At 42.1% G+C, this 14,654-nt stretch overlaps 1 protein-coding gene across 1 annotated transcript in view; it reads right to left on the reverse strand.

The window, feature by feature from the left end:
- TMOD1 (tropomodulin 1) overlaps positions 1-13,644 on the reverse strand; it is a 34,111-nt gene extending 20,467 nt beyond the window's left edge. Inside the window, exons 1-3 of the mRNA XM_053465795.1 lie at positions 13,492-13,644; positions 5,411-5,569; positions 3,748-3,904 (exon numbers count right to left, since the gene is read on the reverse strand). Coding sequence (XP_053321770.1) covers positions 3,748-3,904; positions 5,411-5,530 — 277 coding nt within the window. The 5' untranslated portion in view covers positions 5,531-5,569; positions 13,492-13,644. The remainder of the gene's footprint in view (positions 1-3,747; positions 3,905-5,410; positions 5,570-13,491) is intronic.
- Positions 13,645-14,654: the final 1,010 nt, after the last annotated feature.

Consider the following 14,654-nt stretch of genomic DNA (forward strand, 5'->3'; position numbering starts at 1 on the left):
TAGTAATTGCTCAGAGGAGGAGGCAGGAGCAAAGATGTGGGATATAGCGTCTGATACGGGACTGCTGTATCTATGCGGATTTTTAAACATTGCGATTATAATTATACTTTGTATCAAATCCTTGTCTGGATTATCAAAATCAAGTAAAGGTCAGAGAGAACATGATGTTCACCTTGCCGGTCTTTCTGAGAATATCATGAGCTATGTTTTAAATATTCAGAAGACCTTACTGCAGATGGACATTGACCAAAGGTGTGCACTGTCACGTGCGGAAGAGAGAATATTGGCTCTTGAAAATAAAATAAAATCCAGATGTGGACCCAAAAAGTACCATTCCAGGGATGACCCCAGGAAGGACACCTTCTCTCAGGATGAAGAGATCAGAAGACTCCAGGCAGTGATTTCCGATTTGACAGAGGAGATGGAGTTGTTAGAATGTTGCCTGGAGGAGAAGACTGAGAGATTGTCCCATCTGGAGGAGAGTATGGACATGAAAGAGAACGCCATCCAAACACTGACAGATAAACTTTTTAGAATGGAAGAGGTTTCTGATGGGCTGAAAAAGAAGGTGAGCGACCTGAACATGAAGATCTCTAATTCTGCAAGGGAAGGGGACTTCTGGGCTGAAGGGAACTCAGAACTAAATTCCCTGTTAAGAACAAACCAACTGGAGAACATGAGTCTAACCAAGAAACTGGAAGAGTATCATGAGGCCTTTGCAACCACGGAGATTGAATATGAAAAATCAACTACTGAGTCTGATGGACACCTCACGTGGGAGGCTACAGCTAAAATACCTGCGCTAAAGATCCCCACAACAGAGATCAGACACCAGGAGAGGAATTCCCAGAGTCCAATGACCGAAGGGTGCGATGTGGCTTCTGATTGAGGAAGTTGTTGGTCTAAGGCATCAGCTCACCAGTCTGAATGAACTTAAACATCAGCTGCTGTCTTTCTAAAGAGCTAGCCTAAAAACTTTAGCTTTTTGATTAATTAACTGTATGAATTATCTGCAAATAAAGCTTTGAAATCAAGTTTGTCTTTTTGTTTTTAATAAACTGTCAAGCAAGGGGGATTTGCATACTTCATGCCAGCAATTCATTTTCTAATTACGGGGGTCTTTTTGTTTTTTTCCTGTTTGTCTTTTGTTTCTGATATTTACTCTCCCATTGGATTCTCGTGTGTCTGTGCAAATTAAAAATGCGATTCAATGTAAAGCAAAGCATACATATTGAAGTTTTACACTACTTTCGACTGCATCAAAGGGGGCACAAGGTCTCATTAGAGCCCCTGAAGCTGGGGGTCAGTGGCAGAATATTAGTCCCTCACATTTCAACATGTATGTGTGCCAAAGCTAGAGCTGGGTGATAGTAAGTACCTTGCATTTCCAGAGATGAATTTATCTCTTGCCGTGTAAAGTTGCCGGGGGGACAGGGAATCATTTAAAATGTATAGACAGGGCTCTGAGAAATCACTCCAAGTATCTCTTTTTAACGTATAGCCATCATATGCATTAAAGTGTATGTGGGGGATATGAGGGATTGAGCATACCTTGAATGGGCAGGATGGATGATCAGTGCGATGAAGATATTGTTCTTCAAAATGAGTTGGGCAAAAATAAATGTATGCTACACATCACGCTGGGGAATCTATATTACAATTAACGAAAACTGGTATAGTCAAGTGATAACGCTTCTTTGAAAAACGGGCTTGAAGCAGCCCTGCCCTTTCTCAAATTCTTATCTGGCTGGTGTTTTAAACACAAACAGCATCACCCTGAAAATCACCCCTGAGAATTTTATTATATCATCATATAAAAGCTTTTGGAAGTCACTTGATATCCTGTAGCTTAAAACAACAACTCTTAGCAAAAAACATTACAGACTAACAGCCTCTTAGTATGTATGGACTGCAATGAGGAGTTTTGTAGGCACAAGACCTTGGAATGTCTAACCACATCACCATATTATATCCCTAATCATATTAAAAAACATCAAGTTGGGATTGCAGAATATATGACCATTTTCACATGTAATTGCATTTAGATACCTAAAATTACTTTTGCTATGCTAATAATGTTAATTTCCCTTGTATGTCTTTTTTGTCTTCTCAGAATTTTAAAACATGCAAGTTCTCGTATATTATTCTTGCTGGCATAAAAAGGTGCAGTTACAGATTAAACTGTGAACAAAGTAAACTATACATAATTCTTGCCAGGTTTGACCCTTCACAATGGATAATGAACTGAATGAGTCCTATAGACATTCTGTGTAATTAACAACCCCTACTTGCAAAAGAATTAAGACTTTCACTTTTAAAAAATGGCTGATATACTATGACATTCAGCTTGTCTGTGATTATAATTAAAGCCGATCTGTTACTTTTCTTTAATCAAGCATTTTATAGTTATATACAGGGGCGTAACTAGAAGTTTCAGGGCCCCGGTGCAAGAATCTGTTAAGGGCCCCCCTCTCACACTATCTACCCCTCTCCCTCCCTTCTCACTCTCTACCCTCCCTTCTCACTATCTACCCTCTCCCTACCCCCTTCTCACTATCTGCCCTCTCCCTACCCCTCCTTCTCACTATCTACCCTCTCTCTAGCCCCTTCTCACTATCTACCCGCTCCCTACCCTCCTTCTCACTATCTAGCCTCTCCCTACCCCCCTTCTCACTATCTACCCTCTCCCTACCCCCTTCTCACTATCTGCCCTCTCCCTACCGCCTTCTCACTATCTCCCCTCTCCCTACCCCCTTCTCACTATCTACCCTCTCCCTACCCCCTTCTCACTATCTACCCTCTCCCTACCCCCCTTCTCACTATCTACCCTCTATCTACCCCCTTCTCACTATCTAACCCCCCCATCCCCCTTTGTAGTTTACTTACCGTGTTGAAGTCCTGCGGTGGGAGCGCAAGGCCTCTGTCTGGCTTCTCTGCCGCGGTACATGCGACTTCACTGCGTGAAGTGCCGGCACCCGAGACAGCCGTCTCACGCTCCCACCACTATAGTCGGGTGGCGGCAAAGAGCAGAGGAGACAGAAGGACGCCGAGCGGTTGCTGAAAAGGACCGCTCGGCCCCTTGGGCCCCCCTGACTGGCAGAACTTCAGGGCCCGGTCACAGTTGCGACCCCAGTAGTTCCGCCATTGGCCCTGGGTGTGCGAAAATTGCCCCGGGGCCCCACAACAGCTGGTCTGTGCCATCATTGCCCCCAAACACCTACACATCCATGCTCACGCACACAATTACACAACCATGCATGCATTCACATAATTAGACATCCATGCTCACACACAGTTAGACATCCATGCTCACACGCACACAATTACACATCCATGTTCACACACATGCACAATTAGACATCCATGCTCACACACAAACACAATTACACAATAATGCTCATGTTCATACATACATACATAAAAACAAACAACCTCCTACCCCTGCTTAGTTATCACTGCACCTTCAGCTTTCTCTCCGGCTGCTCACACACCTTGCAATCATGCAATCATGTGACGTAATGTAACCCCAATATGCTCCGGTCTCCCAGTGCCGGTTCAAAATACTTTAGAGATGCGTGCTAGGTTGGAAGGGCCCTTTCTAAACTATTTTGAATCGGTAGAAGGGGACAGGAACAAGGAGTCGCAGGGGTCGCATCGGGGGAACCCCTGTAGTTACGTAAGTGGTGAAAAGATGATACTTGCTGCTTCAGCCACAGCCAATGCTTTTGCACAATGGTAAGTACAAACCTCTCTTTTCTCCAGTATAAGGCACTAAGTCTTCCTTGTCTTTTACTTCCTTTGCTTCCTTCTCTAAATGGTCTAGAAGAGCATCCCTCTGAAAGGGTCCCGTTGGTGTCTTTTTGGTCTGGTCCCTTTGTCGTAGCCCTGCGGGCAACAACTGATTCTGCAGGAAAAAAATATATACATAAATATATATACCGTATTTGCTCGATTATAAGACGACCCTGATTATAAGACGACCCCCCAAAATCTGATTATTAACTTAGAAAAAAAGAAAAAGCCTGAATATAAGACGACCCCAAAGGAAAAAAGTTTTACCAGTAAATGTTAATTCATGTAAACTATTTTTTTTAATAAAAGCTATGATTGAGAAAAATATTTTTTTTGTTTTTATTTCTTGTATTTTCCAACCTGTCCCCCAGTTACGCACATCTGCCCCCAGGCTTGCCACTCCAATATGGCACTGTGGCCCATGATATGCCTTTTAACCCTCTATATGCCACTGTGCCCCATGGTATGCCTTTTGACCCCCTATGTGCCACTCTGCCTCCAGAAATGCCTTATCCCCCTATATCCCATTCTGGCATTTAGGGGGTTAAAATGCATATTATGGGGCAGAGTGGCATATAGGGAGGTATAAGGCATTTCAGGAGGCAGAGTGGCATTAAGGGAGTTAAAAGGCATTGTATAGAGCACTCTGCCTCCAGAAATGCCTTATACCCCTATATGCCACTCTGCCATTTAGGGGGTTAAAAGGCATATTATGGGGCAGAGTGGCATATAGGGAGGTATAAGGCATTTCAGGAGGCAGAGTGCTCTATTAAATGCCCCCTTAACGCCACTCTGCCTCCTGAAATGCCTTATACCTCCCTATATGCCACTCTGCCCCATAATATGCCTTTTAACCCCCTAAGTGCCAGAGTGGCATTTAGGGGTATAAGGCATTCCAGAAATGCCCTATGCCCCCATTTAACACACACACACACACCCTATACCCCCATTTAACTAACTAACACACTAACACACACACACACACACACACACTCTCTCTCTCCCCCCCTCTCTCACCCCCCTTCCCCCGCTCTCCCCCCTCTCTTACCGGTGCTTCCAGCCGGGGCAGCGGGTTGACGTCGCCTTCTGCCGCAGCCGGAAGGAGGTGTGGCTAGCAGCGGGGGTTTGTATGCGTCCGTCGCGTATACTTTCCCCGGCTGTCAGAGATCAGAGTTCCCCGCACCGGTGCGGCGAACTCCGATCTCTGACAGTCGGGGACGGTCTATGCGGCGGACGCAGACAACCCCCGCTGCTAGCCACACCTCCTTCCGGCTGCAGCGGACGTTGTCTACGCGGATCGCGTAGACATCAACCCGCTGCCCCGGCAACACAGCAGGAAGCACCGGTAAGTGTGTGTGAAGGAGGGGGGGGGGGTCGGGTGAGACAGGAGGATCCAGGTCCCCTGCAGCGGTGCGGGGGATCTGGATCTTAGTCTCCTAATCAGACCTCTATTTGAGGTCTGATTAGAAGACGACCCCGATTAGAAGACGAGGGGTATTTTTCAGAGCATTTGCTCTGAAAAAAACCTCGTCTTATAATCGAGCAAATACGGTATATACATACATTTGAAGAAACCTTAGCATTGTGTCACTAGTCAAATACACTTAATGATACCTACATCTGGGTCTAACTCTTCCAGCTCTCCTTCCAGTGCTTTCAATTCATCCTCTGTCAGTTTCCTTAAGATTTCATCCTCATCAACATCTCTGTATTTTTCTAAGTCTTTTCTCACTGACATTTTAAAATGTTCAGGTCTTCCTTTCCAAAGTTCAATGAGCTAGAATACAAGGAAAAACATTGATGGGAAAAAAGATGAAAATACAACAAAATGCCTTGTAGAATCTAAGAGTCTTGAAACCCAACCTTTATATAGATACCGGCCATGAACAAACGGCTCCACTGGTTGTTTCCCCTGGACATGATTTTAAAAAAATAATAATACAGTATTAGTGATGATGGAGTAGAGGGACTGCAAGTTTTTGTCTACTACCTTTGAGTTCGAAATGTGTGTACATGTCAGTGGAGGCTCCTCCATAGGAGCACATACGCACGTGAACCCCCAATCGCAAAAGGAAAATAAAAATGTGCAAAATTCATCAAAAATCCATTTTAATCTAAATTAGAATACAAGAAAAAACATTGATGTAAAAAAGATAAAAATACAACAAAATGCCTTGTAGAATCTAAGAGTCTTGAAACCCAACCTTTATATAGATACCGGCCATGAACAAGTGGCTCCACTGGTTGTTTCCCCTGGTTCTTATGGACATGATTTAAAAAAAATAATAATACAGTATTGGTGATGATGGAGTAGGGGGGCTGCAGGTTGTTGCCTACGCCCTTGGAGTTCGAAATGTGTGTACATGTCAGTGGAGGCTCCTCCATAGGAGCACATGCGCACGTGAACCCCCAATCTAAATTAGATTAAAACGGCCATGACGCCTCCTGTCTCCTGATGTAGCCTGCCTATAGCACGTGCCATAGGAAGAGACACTATTTGCCTCAATTGCTAAAGCGCCGGCTGAGCCGCCCATTTGAACCCTGCTCACACAGTAAATGCTGTGCCAGCGGGGGAGGGGGTCCCAGCCGTCAGCTCCCAGCCAACAAACTGCCGCCCAGCCATTCCCTATAGCTTCCACACTGCTCAGCAACTCATCTAACAGTGTAAAAATTATATTTGGGCTGCTGTGGGTTAGGGGAGGTGGGGGTTAATTTAGGGGCAGTTATGGTTAATGGGGTGTTTAGGGTTAATTTAGGGGCAGTTATGGTTGATAAGGGTCCTTAGGGTTAATTTAGGGAAATGTATTGGTGTCTCAAAGCTAAAGAAAAGAAGGTCTCTCCATTTTTGTAACTGTTTGTGTACACTGCTGGAAATCATTTTGGAACCTGCAGTGAATGAAAACCCACATGAGCGCCATAACCTGGGAAGCCTCCGGGTTTGTGATGCCTTTTAGTGATTCCCCAGAGGGGTTATACAGAAATAAAGGACCTCTGAGGTCTTGAAAGCTTATCAGACTTTTTGTTACACTTTAATTAATCCTTGGTCTACTAAAAGGTATCACAAGTTTTATTAGGTCTACTTAAGTAAAAAGTTTAGAGGATAAAAGACAAAAGTAGACACTCGGCCTAAATAGAGTAAACCGGTATCTGTGCGGTCGCCTGTTTTTTTCCAGTTGATGAAGCAGGTACTTCTTGTGTAAATTGCCCTCTAGGCTGTGATTAGTTTGACAGCGACAGAGGCTGAGACTTTTTGCCAACCTGCATACTTTTTGATTACACTCTTGCTTTTTTTGTCTGCTACATGTCTCTAATAAGATATTCCCTTCCCGGTTTTCGCAGGAAAGTCCCTATTTTTCAGGGCACTGTTCCAGGTAGCTTTTGCAGGGAGCACCTTATACTAGTGTTGCAAGGTGGCTATTCATGAAAGGAGGGGTGGCTTAACCCTGGCCACCTGCTCCCAGAACAGGTATCCCGATTTGGACGCCAGAAATGGTGTGGGGTACGTAACCATACAAGAGAACCTCGTGGCTCCAGCTACCGGCCGACGTCGCAGAACCCCCGCTATTTTAATACGGAAGTTGGCGGGGAGTACAGCGTGCCGCAAAGCCACTTCTGTGAACCAGAGTTTCCTCTTAGTGACCTGGAGACCTGGAGAAGTAGCGTTCACCCCGAGTCTCCTGCAAAATCTAGAGAGTTCCCAGTTCTACACCGATATCTAAGTGACTTTTAATATTCAGTTATGTTTCAAGCAGGTTTAACTAGGGGCAACCTGCCAACAATATCAGCTGTTTACTGGCAACTCCCAAAACACAATGGCATACAGGCCATGAAGCCAACAGAAATCTCTGTATTCCCAGTAACTCACTTTCATGAGAAATAAACATCGTTTCTGTCACATAATTAAACTCGTTTCTGAGCATTAAATTCTATTTAAAAAGAAAATTGGATGCCATAAAATCCGTATAAATTGTCCTCATGTGGCCTGAAATCCAGTTAACAAGAAATGAGTCAGAACTTTCCTTCAATTTTCTTTGGAGCTATTCTTAGAGAGAGACAACAACTAAGCAAGTGTATATAAAAATAAAATATGGTGAAGTTTGACGGCCAATTGAAAAAACTACGCTTCTTTAACAATAAATGGCCTATGTTGACATCGCTTTTTATATAACGTATTTGTATATCGATGTTCTAACCTTTTAAATTATGCAATTACAACATGTTTTTTTGTTTCTGGCCAAAAAGACAATGTGTCATAGGGACTTGTGTGAAGCATGCAGAATTCTGTAGTACGGAAGCAGTACGGAAGTCGTGTACCAAACACCTGTTACATGTTTTTCATGGAACATTGCAGACACTCAAAGAAAAAATAATACAAGACCCAAAAAGCACCACAAAAAGAGAAAGTATGTTGCCATCCCTCCATCCCATCCTGATTTCTATAGGACAATCCTCAGAGCTACCCCACCGACCTGCTTTTGCTGAACATGGGGGCCAGTTGGGGAGATCCTCTGACCAGCCAAGGTAGCTATACATTGATGGAGGTCTGAGCTGCAACAGCCATCACAGCTCACACATGCCCACCTTGGGAAGCACTGAAGCCCCCAAGTGGAGAAAGGGGCAAATGCATTTGGGGGGACCTTCCCCGTTTATTTGCTAAATTAACCTTATGAAATCTAAATGGACCATGCGTCATCTATTTACAGGCATACCCGGTTTTAAGAACATCAACTTTAAGGAAACATGTGAAACCATTCTCCTTGTTTAACTACGCTCTCTTTGTGAGAATGAACACATAACAGCGTGACGCCAGCACATCAATTTGTCTGGATCTGGATTTACCAGTGGAAATGACCTGATGATTGCAGTGCTGTATTTGCATTGATGAGTGAAAAAACGGAGTGCTTTACTTTAAGCAAATTTTCGCTTTACATGCATGCTCTGGAGTCCATTGTGTACGTTAATGTGGGGTTAACTGTAGATTAAAGGGCATATGGTAGCTGGAGTGTCCCTTTAATTGGAAGACAGCTTTTAAATTAGATGAGCCTGGTGCTCTAGAAAACCCTAGGTAACCCTAGCAGATATGTAATCTTATTCTTTATCTTATTCTTTAATCAACATAAAAAGCAGCGCAGAAACTCTTATGAGACCTTTTTGGTGCGTATGGCAAAAGCCTGACGCTAGTTCTGGCAAAATATATGAATGAGACACAATTTTACATGATTAAAAACCTTCTTATAATTTCTAATACCGGTAATTCTCTAGACAAGGGGCCTAGAGGGTATACTTAAAAAAAGCAAATAATACTTGAAAGTCATTGAAAGCCAAACATATTCACCAACACATATTTTTTCATACATTATACACCAGTACGGATGGACAAGTTTGAGGGGTCACCAAACAGTTACATTTCAGACAGTTTTGTATGGAGTCTAACTGCTGGTTACTAATTATTACAACATATTCAAACTTGTTTAGGTTTCAACACCATCCGCAACCTACTACCTATATGTTTCATATTTGCATTTACCAGTTATAGCTGAGCTAAAACCCCACAACTCCAAGCCATCATTTAGATGTTGAGAGTTGCAGAGAGAGAGCCATTTGTTGGCTACCCTAAAAACATGCCTGCGGTGTTGGTGTCACTCAGTGACTTTAGTGAAGGAGGACATGTGAGTAGTCACTGGGAAGTACAAGACTGCTTGTAAGAAATGTAGTCTGTTTCTGGTCTAGAGTACAGTACTGTGCCTTCTCAAGAAGATACAGCCAATAAACTGTAAACTTGCCAGAAGGGCATTAGAGAACGTTATGAAGAAGTGACTTAAAGCAAACCTACATTTTACACTTCCCTTTAATACATAAACAGACTCATGTAACTAGACTAAAATACACCATTTGTGTATATAACATGGGGACATGCACCACCAGTTCCCATTTTCAAGACATATGTCTTGTATGTCCTGTAATATTTATATGTCTTGTATGTCCTGTAATATTAAGTTGCTGATTGATGTTGATTAGCTCAGGCAACCTTTATAAGTGACGAGTGACGAGAAGGGAGAACGAAATTCAGCAAATGAATCAAATTATGTTGGCTCTGCCAATCCCGGCACATACAGATCTCAACAAAATAGCACAAGCTTTATCATACTTGCGAACTGTCCCAATTTTATCCCAGCATGTGTCCCGGCTTATGCATCTCTCACTGCTGACGTTCACTGGCGACAGCACCTCCGTCAAGCTTTACTGAGTCTCCGTGGCTCAGTGAGGCTGTAACTGAAATGCGCATGCATGTCTTCTTTCTCCTGACCAAGCCTTCTGTAGTGTTTTCTCAAAGGGGCAGACCCTCAGTGCACAACCTCTTCTGCCCTTTTGAGGAAGTACTCAGCAGAGGTGGTACTGGGAAGAAGAAAAAGAAGAGGCAGGAAAAGAGGACAGGGACACAGAAGCGGTCAGCAGAAAAGGTAGCGAGACATTTAGAAAGAGTGAGAGCGAGAGTCTGCGAGAATGTAATAGAGTATGCCTAAGAGTGAGTGATTGAGAGAGTGAGTGTGTGTGAGAGGGTGTGTGAGAGCGAGTGTGAAAGTGAGAGTGTGACAGAGTGTAAGTAAGAGTGTGAGGGAATATGAGAGATAGAGAGTGTGAGTGTGAGAGATCGTGAATAAGAGTGAGAGCATAAGTGTGAGAGAGAGAGTAAGGGAGAGATTGTGAGAGAGCCTGACATTACAGCGACATGCAAACAAAAATGATGAAGATAATGAGAGATTGGACTTACGCTGTACCACCTTCAATGTCTGGCTCAATTCATAGTGGTAGAAGTCATGCTGTACCACCGTCTAAGTCTGGCTTCCTATCTAATGTTAGGAGTTATATTGTCCCACCTTCTGTATTTGGCTTTACTCTAAAATGATAGGAGTCGTGTTGTATCCATGTTAGTGTGTGGAGAACTATTTAATGATGAGAGTCATGCTGTACCACTGTCTATGTCTGGATCACTATACAATGATAGGAGTCATGCTGTACCATCATCTGTGTTTGGATCACTATATAATGATTGGAGTAATGCTGTATCACCGTCTGTGTTTGAATTTCTATATACTGATGGGAGTTATGCAGTATAACTATAACTGACTAGCTCAGTAAATAGTAATGGGATTTATGCCGTATAACATATGTCAGGCACACTGTGTGCTTGTGATCACTATGAGGTGAATTGTATCATATCTATGTCTAGCTAACTATATGTTGATGTAGGCTATGCTATAATACCTGCGCATGCATAATGGAGATTATAGTACACAACCTGAGTGCCAAAGTTTACTTTATTGTTCCATTGTCATGTATGCTATGCATGTTGCGGTAAATCACAAGCCCCAAGAATACGTTAATGTGTACAGGGCTTTACAGGGCTTTATATGATCACAGGAGTGCTTCTTCCATTGAGATTCATAGTATCTTAGATCTACATTTTAAAGGGACTATAAGGGTTGATAACTGGAATAAACATACACTCTTTAATCTTCAATGGTTGGTAAGGCAATGTTTCACTGATTTTGGTCTCAGCATGAGCATTTCCTAAAGATTTAAAAAAAGACACTAGTGAGTAGCTGAGTTTCTGCTTTATATCACTATAAAAGGGAAATCCCAAAACATCATGCCGATGGGCAGGTCAACTAAGTTTCTTGACTCCTAAAGGGGAGGCCCAACAGTGCAGTCTACAAAAAGCTCAGTACTGATCCATTTAGGGTTAAAGAAAAGCAGTAACTGGACTCGGCAAACTCTCAACCAAGTAAGATATCAAGCACATATTCTTAAAGTAATATTACAATTCTTCTTTGGTAGTAGGACACGGGTTGCCACCCTTGTCAGCCTAGGCCAGAATACACCACTGCTGGCTCATCTTTTTATAGTAACACTTTTAAACCAAACAAGTTACTTACTATAAAGCAATTATTTTTCAAGCCTCTAATGGCCATATTTAGATCCAATAGATAAAAAGAACAACATCCATTAATTTCAGATTCAATTTCATTTTCTTCTTCCAGGCAAGAATGATCAGACAGAGTTCTTAATAAGAAGGATGTGTGATGGCATACATACAAGTGTATAAACAATACATATAGGAAAAATATACACACAAAACAGTGTTAACTGAGCAGCACCAGACACCTGGTCTCAATCTAGAAAAGCCGCAACCACAGAACAAACAGTGGTGGGTACGCTAGACTATGCACCTTTTAACCACACAAGGAATGCTTAACTTCAGCATTAGGAGTAAGGGAGTATCCAATATAATTCAGGAGCACATGTGGAGAAAGAGACAAAATACAGAGAATCTCATGGAACAATAAAAGTATAAAATGCCAATGTAAATGTAGAAAAGTATCAAAATACTAGCCACTCCATTCTCCGTTTCTAGACTCAGACATTGGTACAACATGACTATATTATATTATTATTATTATATGGTGCTTGAGACACAAAGGATGGTACAGCATAACTTCTATCATTATCTAGTAAGTCAGATACAGACAGTGGTACAGCATGACTCCTATCATTATTTAGTGAGCCAGCTTTGCCAGCTTCTCTCCGTATCTCTGTTCTTCATCTGCTTCTCCATGAACCAGGCCTCCAGGTGCACTTCCACAAAAGAGCAGAGTATCCTGGCATTGCCTCTCTCACGATTGGAGAAACAATGGAGAGGCTTCCCACGGAGGGAGGAATGGTTCATAGAAAAGTGTACAAAGTAAGAACACACAGGGAATAGCAGATGAAAAAAAGAAGAAGAGGCAAGAGAAAATGCCAACAGAATCACTGGACAATTTCATGCTAAAAGGAGAAGGGTAATTATTTGTATAGAAGAAAATATTTTGTCAAGTGAAGACGATAAAAAATGTTTAGATTAAGCTTTATTGCAGGTGAAGATCACTTAATACATACCATGTAACTATAAATTATAAACAGCAGAAAAATTCTCATATGCCTGACTCACTTTATAAAACAATATGAAACAATACATGCCACTAAAAGTGATATACGGTTAACGCTGAGGACATATCGTCTGGTTCTCATTCTCCGGGACAGCTGGTAGGCTGTATAAGCTGTATAATGCAGATGCAAAGTTTAAAGGTGGTCTTGTTGCTGTAGCAACCAATGCTATAGCACAAGCAACAAGAACATGGTATTGGTTGCTATGGTGATAATACAACTTTTTAAACTTTTGACCAGATTCACTTTTTTAGACATAATTTTGCTTAAACTTTTTAACCAGTATTACCAAATATATATATATATATATATATATTAACCAAAGATGATCTAGTAACCAGAGATTTAACCCTTAAAACCCAAAGTACATGAAAATTGCCAGATCATCTGCATATATAAAGGTATGAACATGCTATGGAACATCCAGTGATCAGGAGCATTATTAAGGCACTTGGTAGTGATATCAGCTAAGAAGATCCACAGGAGTGGGAATGAAAGACATCTTATTCAGACACAGACAAATACCCCGACCACTACTGCTGATCCTCTGTGGATCAGTGTCCCATGCTATTTATAGAGGGAAGCTGCACAGTCCCCCCTTTGGTGACACTGAATATTTTGACCAGATATGGTCCTGACTGCGCATTCAGCTACGAAGCTGATCAAACTTGAGGTTTGCATTGCACTTAAGAGCAAAGAAAGTTTTGTCCTTACCCCGGGAAGAGCAGCACTGATGTCTTGGAGTTTGTAGAGTCCGTCTGCCGAGGGCAAAGGAGGAGGTGTAATAGAAGACACAGTCTGCCCTTGAGGAGAGTTGCCTCCGTTCCCTGGCCAAGGTTAGGCAGAAATCACTGCAGACAAGCACTAACCCAGGCAGCTGCTGGCACTTGCGCTGTCACTCATGACGTCACCATGTCCTGGCACTGCTGCAGTACCCACACATCGCCACTAGGTGGCTGTTTGAACGATGTTCCTGCAGCTAGAGAAACCGAGCAGGGTAGATAACTAAGGGTTCTTAGATCGCTTTCAAGCGAGGGGACAGGTGATCAGGATCACCCAGTGTGCATCTCCATTCTGACCCAGATTCTTTTCTTGAGGAGTGTCACACTTTAAATCCCTGCTTGGTTTCAGGTAACAATTAGGGAATTCTTTCCTGTATAGTAAATTATTATTGTCACAAGGACCATTATTGATTTGGTTGCAGCCATTACGAACAAAATCATTGTGATGGGCTACTTAGGAACATAAGGATCTTTTTTTATGTCTTCTATGTTTCAGGGTTACACTTCATTTTTCTGCATCTTCTTAAAGATATTGCCGGAGGAGATTTGATAGCTATTGATATATTAAAAAATAACCATTTGTTTACTGTGAATTATGGAATAGATATGAGCTCTGTGTATGCATGTAAACCAACTACCAATTTTCTCACGTTCAATATAATTTGCTAAAGTGTCTGGCAGGGATTTGTGTCATAATATATATAAGATATAAGATATTTCATAAGATAAAAAAACACTTTTTTCTTTTGCATGTTGTATTTTCCCATTTAACATTATTATTATCTTTTATTTACATAGCGCCAACAATTTACACAGCGCTTATTATAATACATATATTCTTCTTTCTGCTTCCAGTTGTACCATTGTGAAAAGTACGTGAAAAGTATTGTTCTGTTAAAAAAAAGGGTCCATCTAGTGGCCTGTTATTAAACTGCAGCCATAAGATTGAAAATTCTGCACCACTTTGGGGAAAACCTGTAGAGACAAAATATAGCTGGAAATGTAACACTTCCCACTGCTGTTCTTGTGTCTTTCCATTATTTGAAGTGGGTTCTTCGTTGATTGTGCTGGGGGTGAGCAGGTGGTGAAAACACA

This window comes from Spea bombifrons, chromosome 1 (assembly GCF_027358695.1).
Source record: "Spea bombifrons isolate aSpeBom1 chromosome 1, aSpeBom1.2.pri, whole genome shotgun sequence".
NCBI classification, from domain to species: Eukaryota; Metazoa; Chordata; class Amphibia; order Anura; family Pelobatidae; genus Spea; species Spea bombifrons.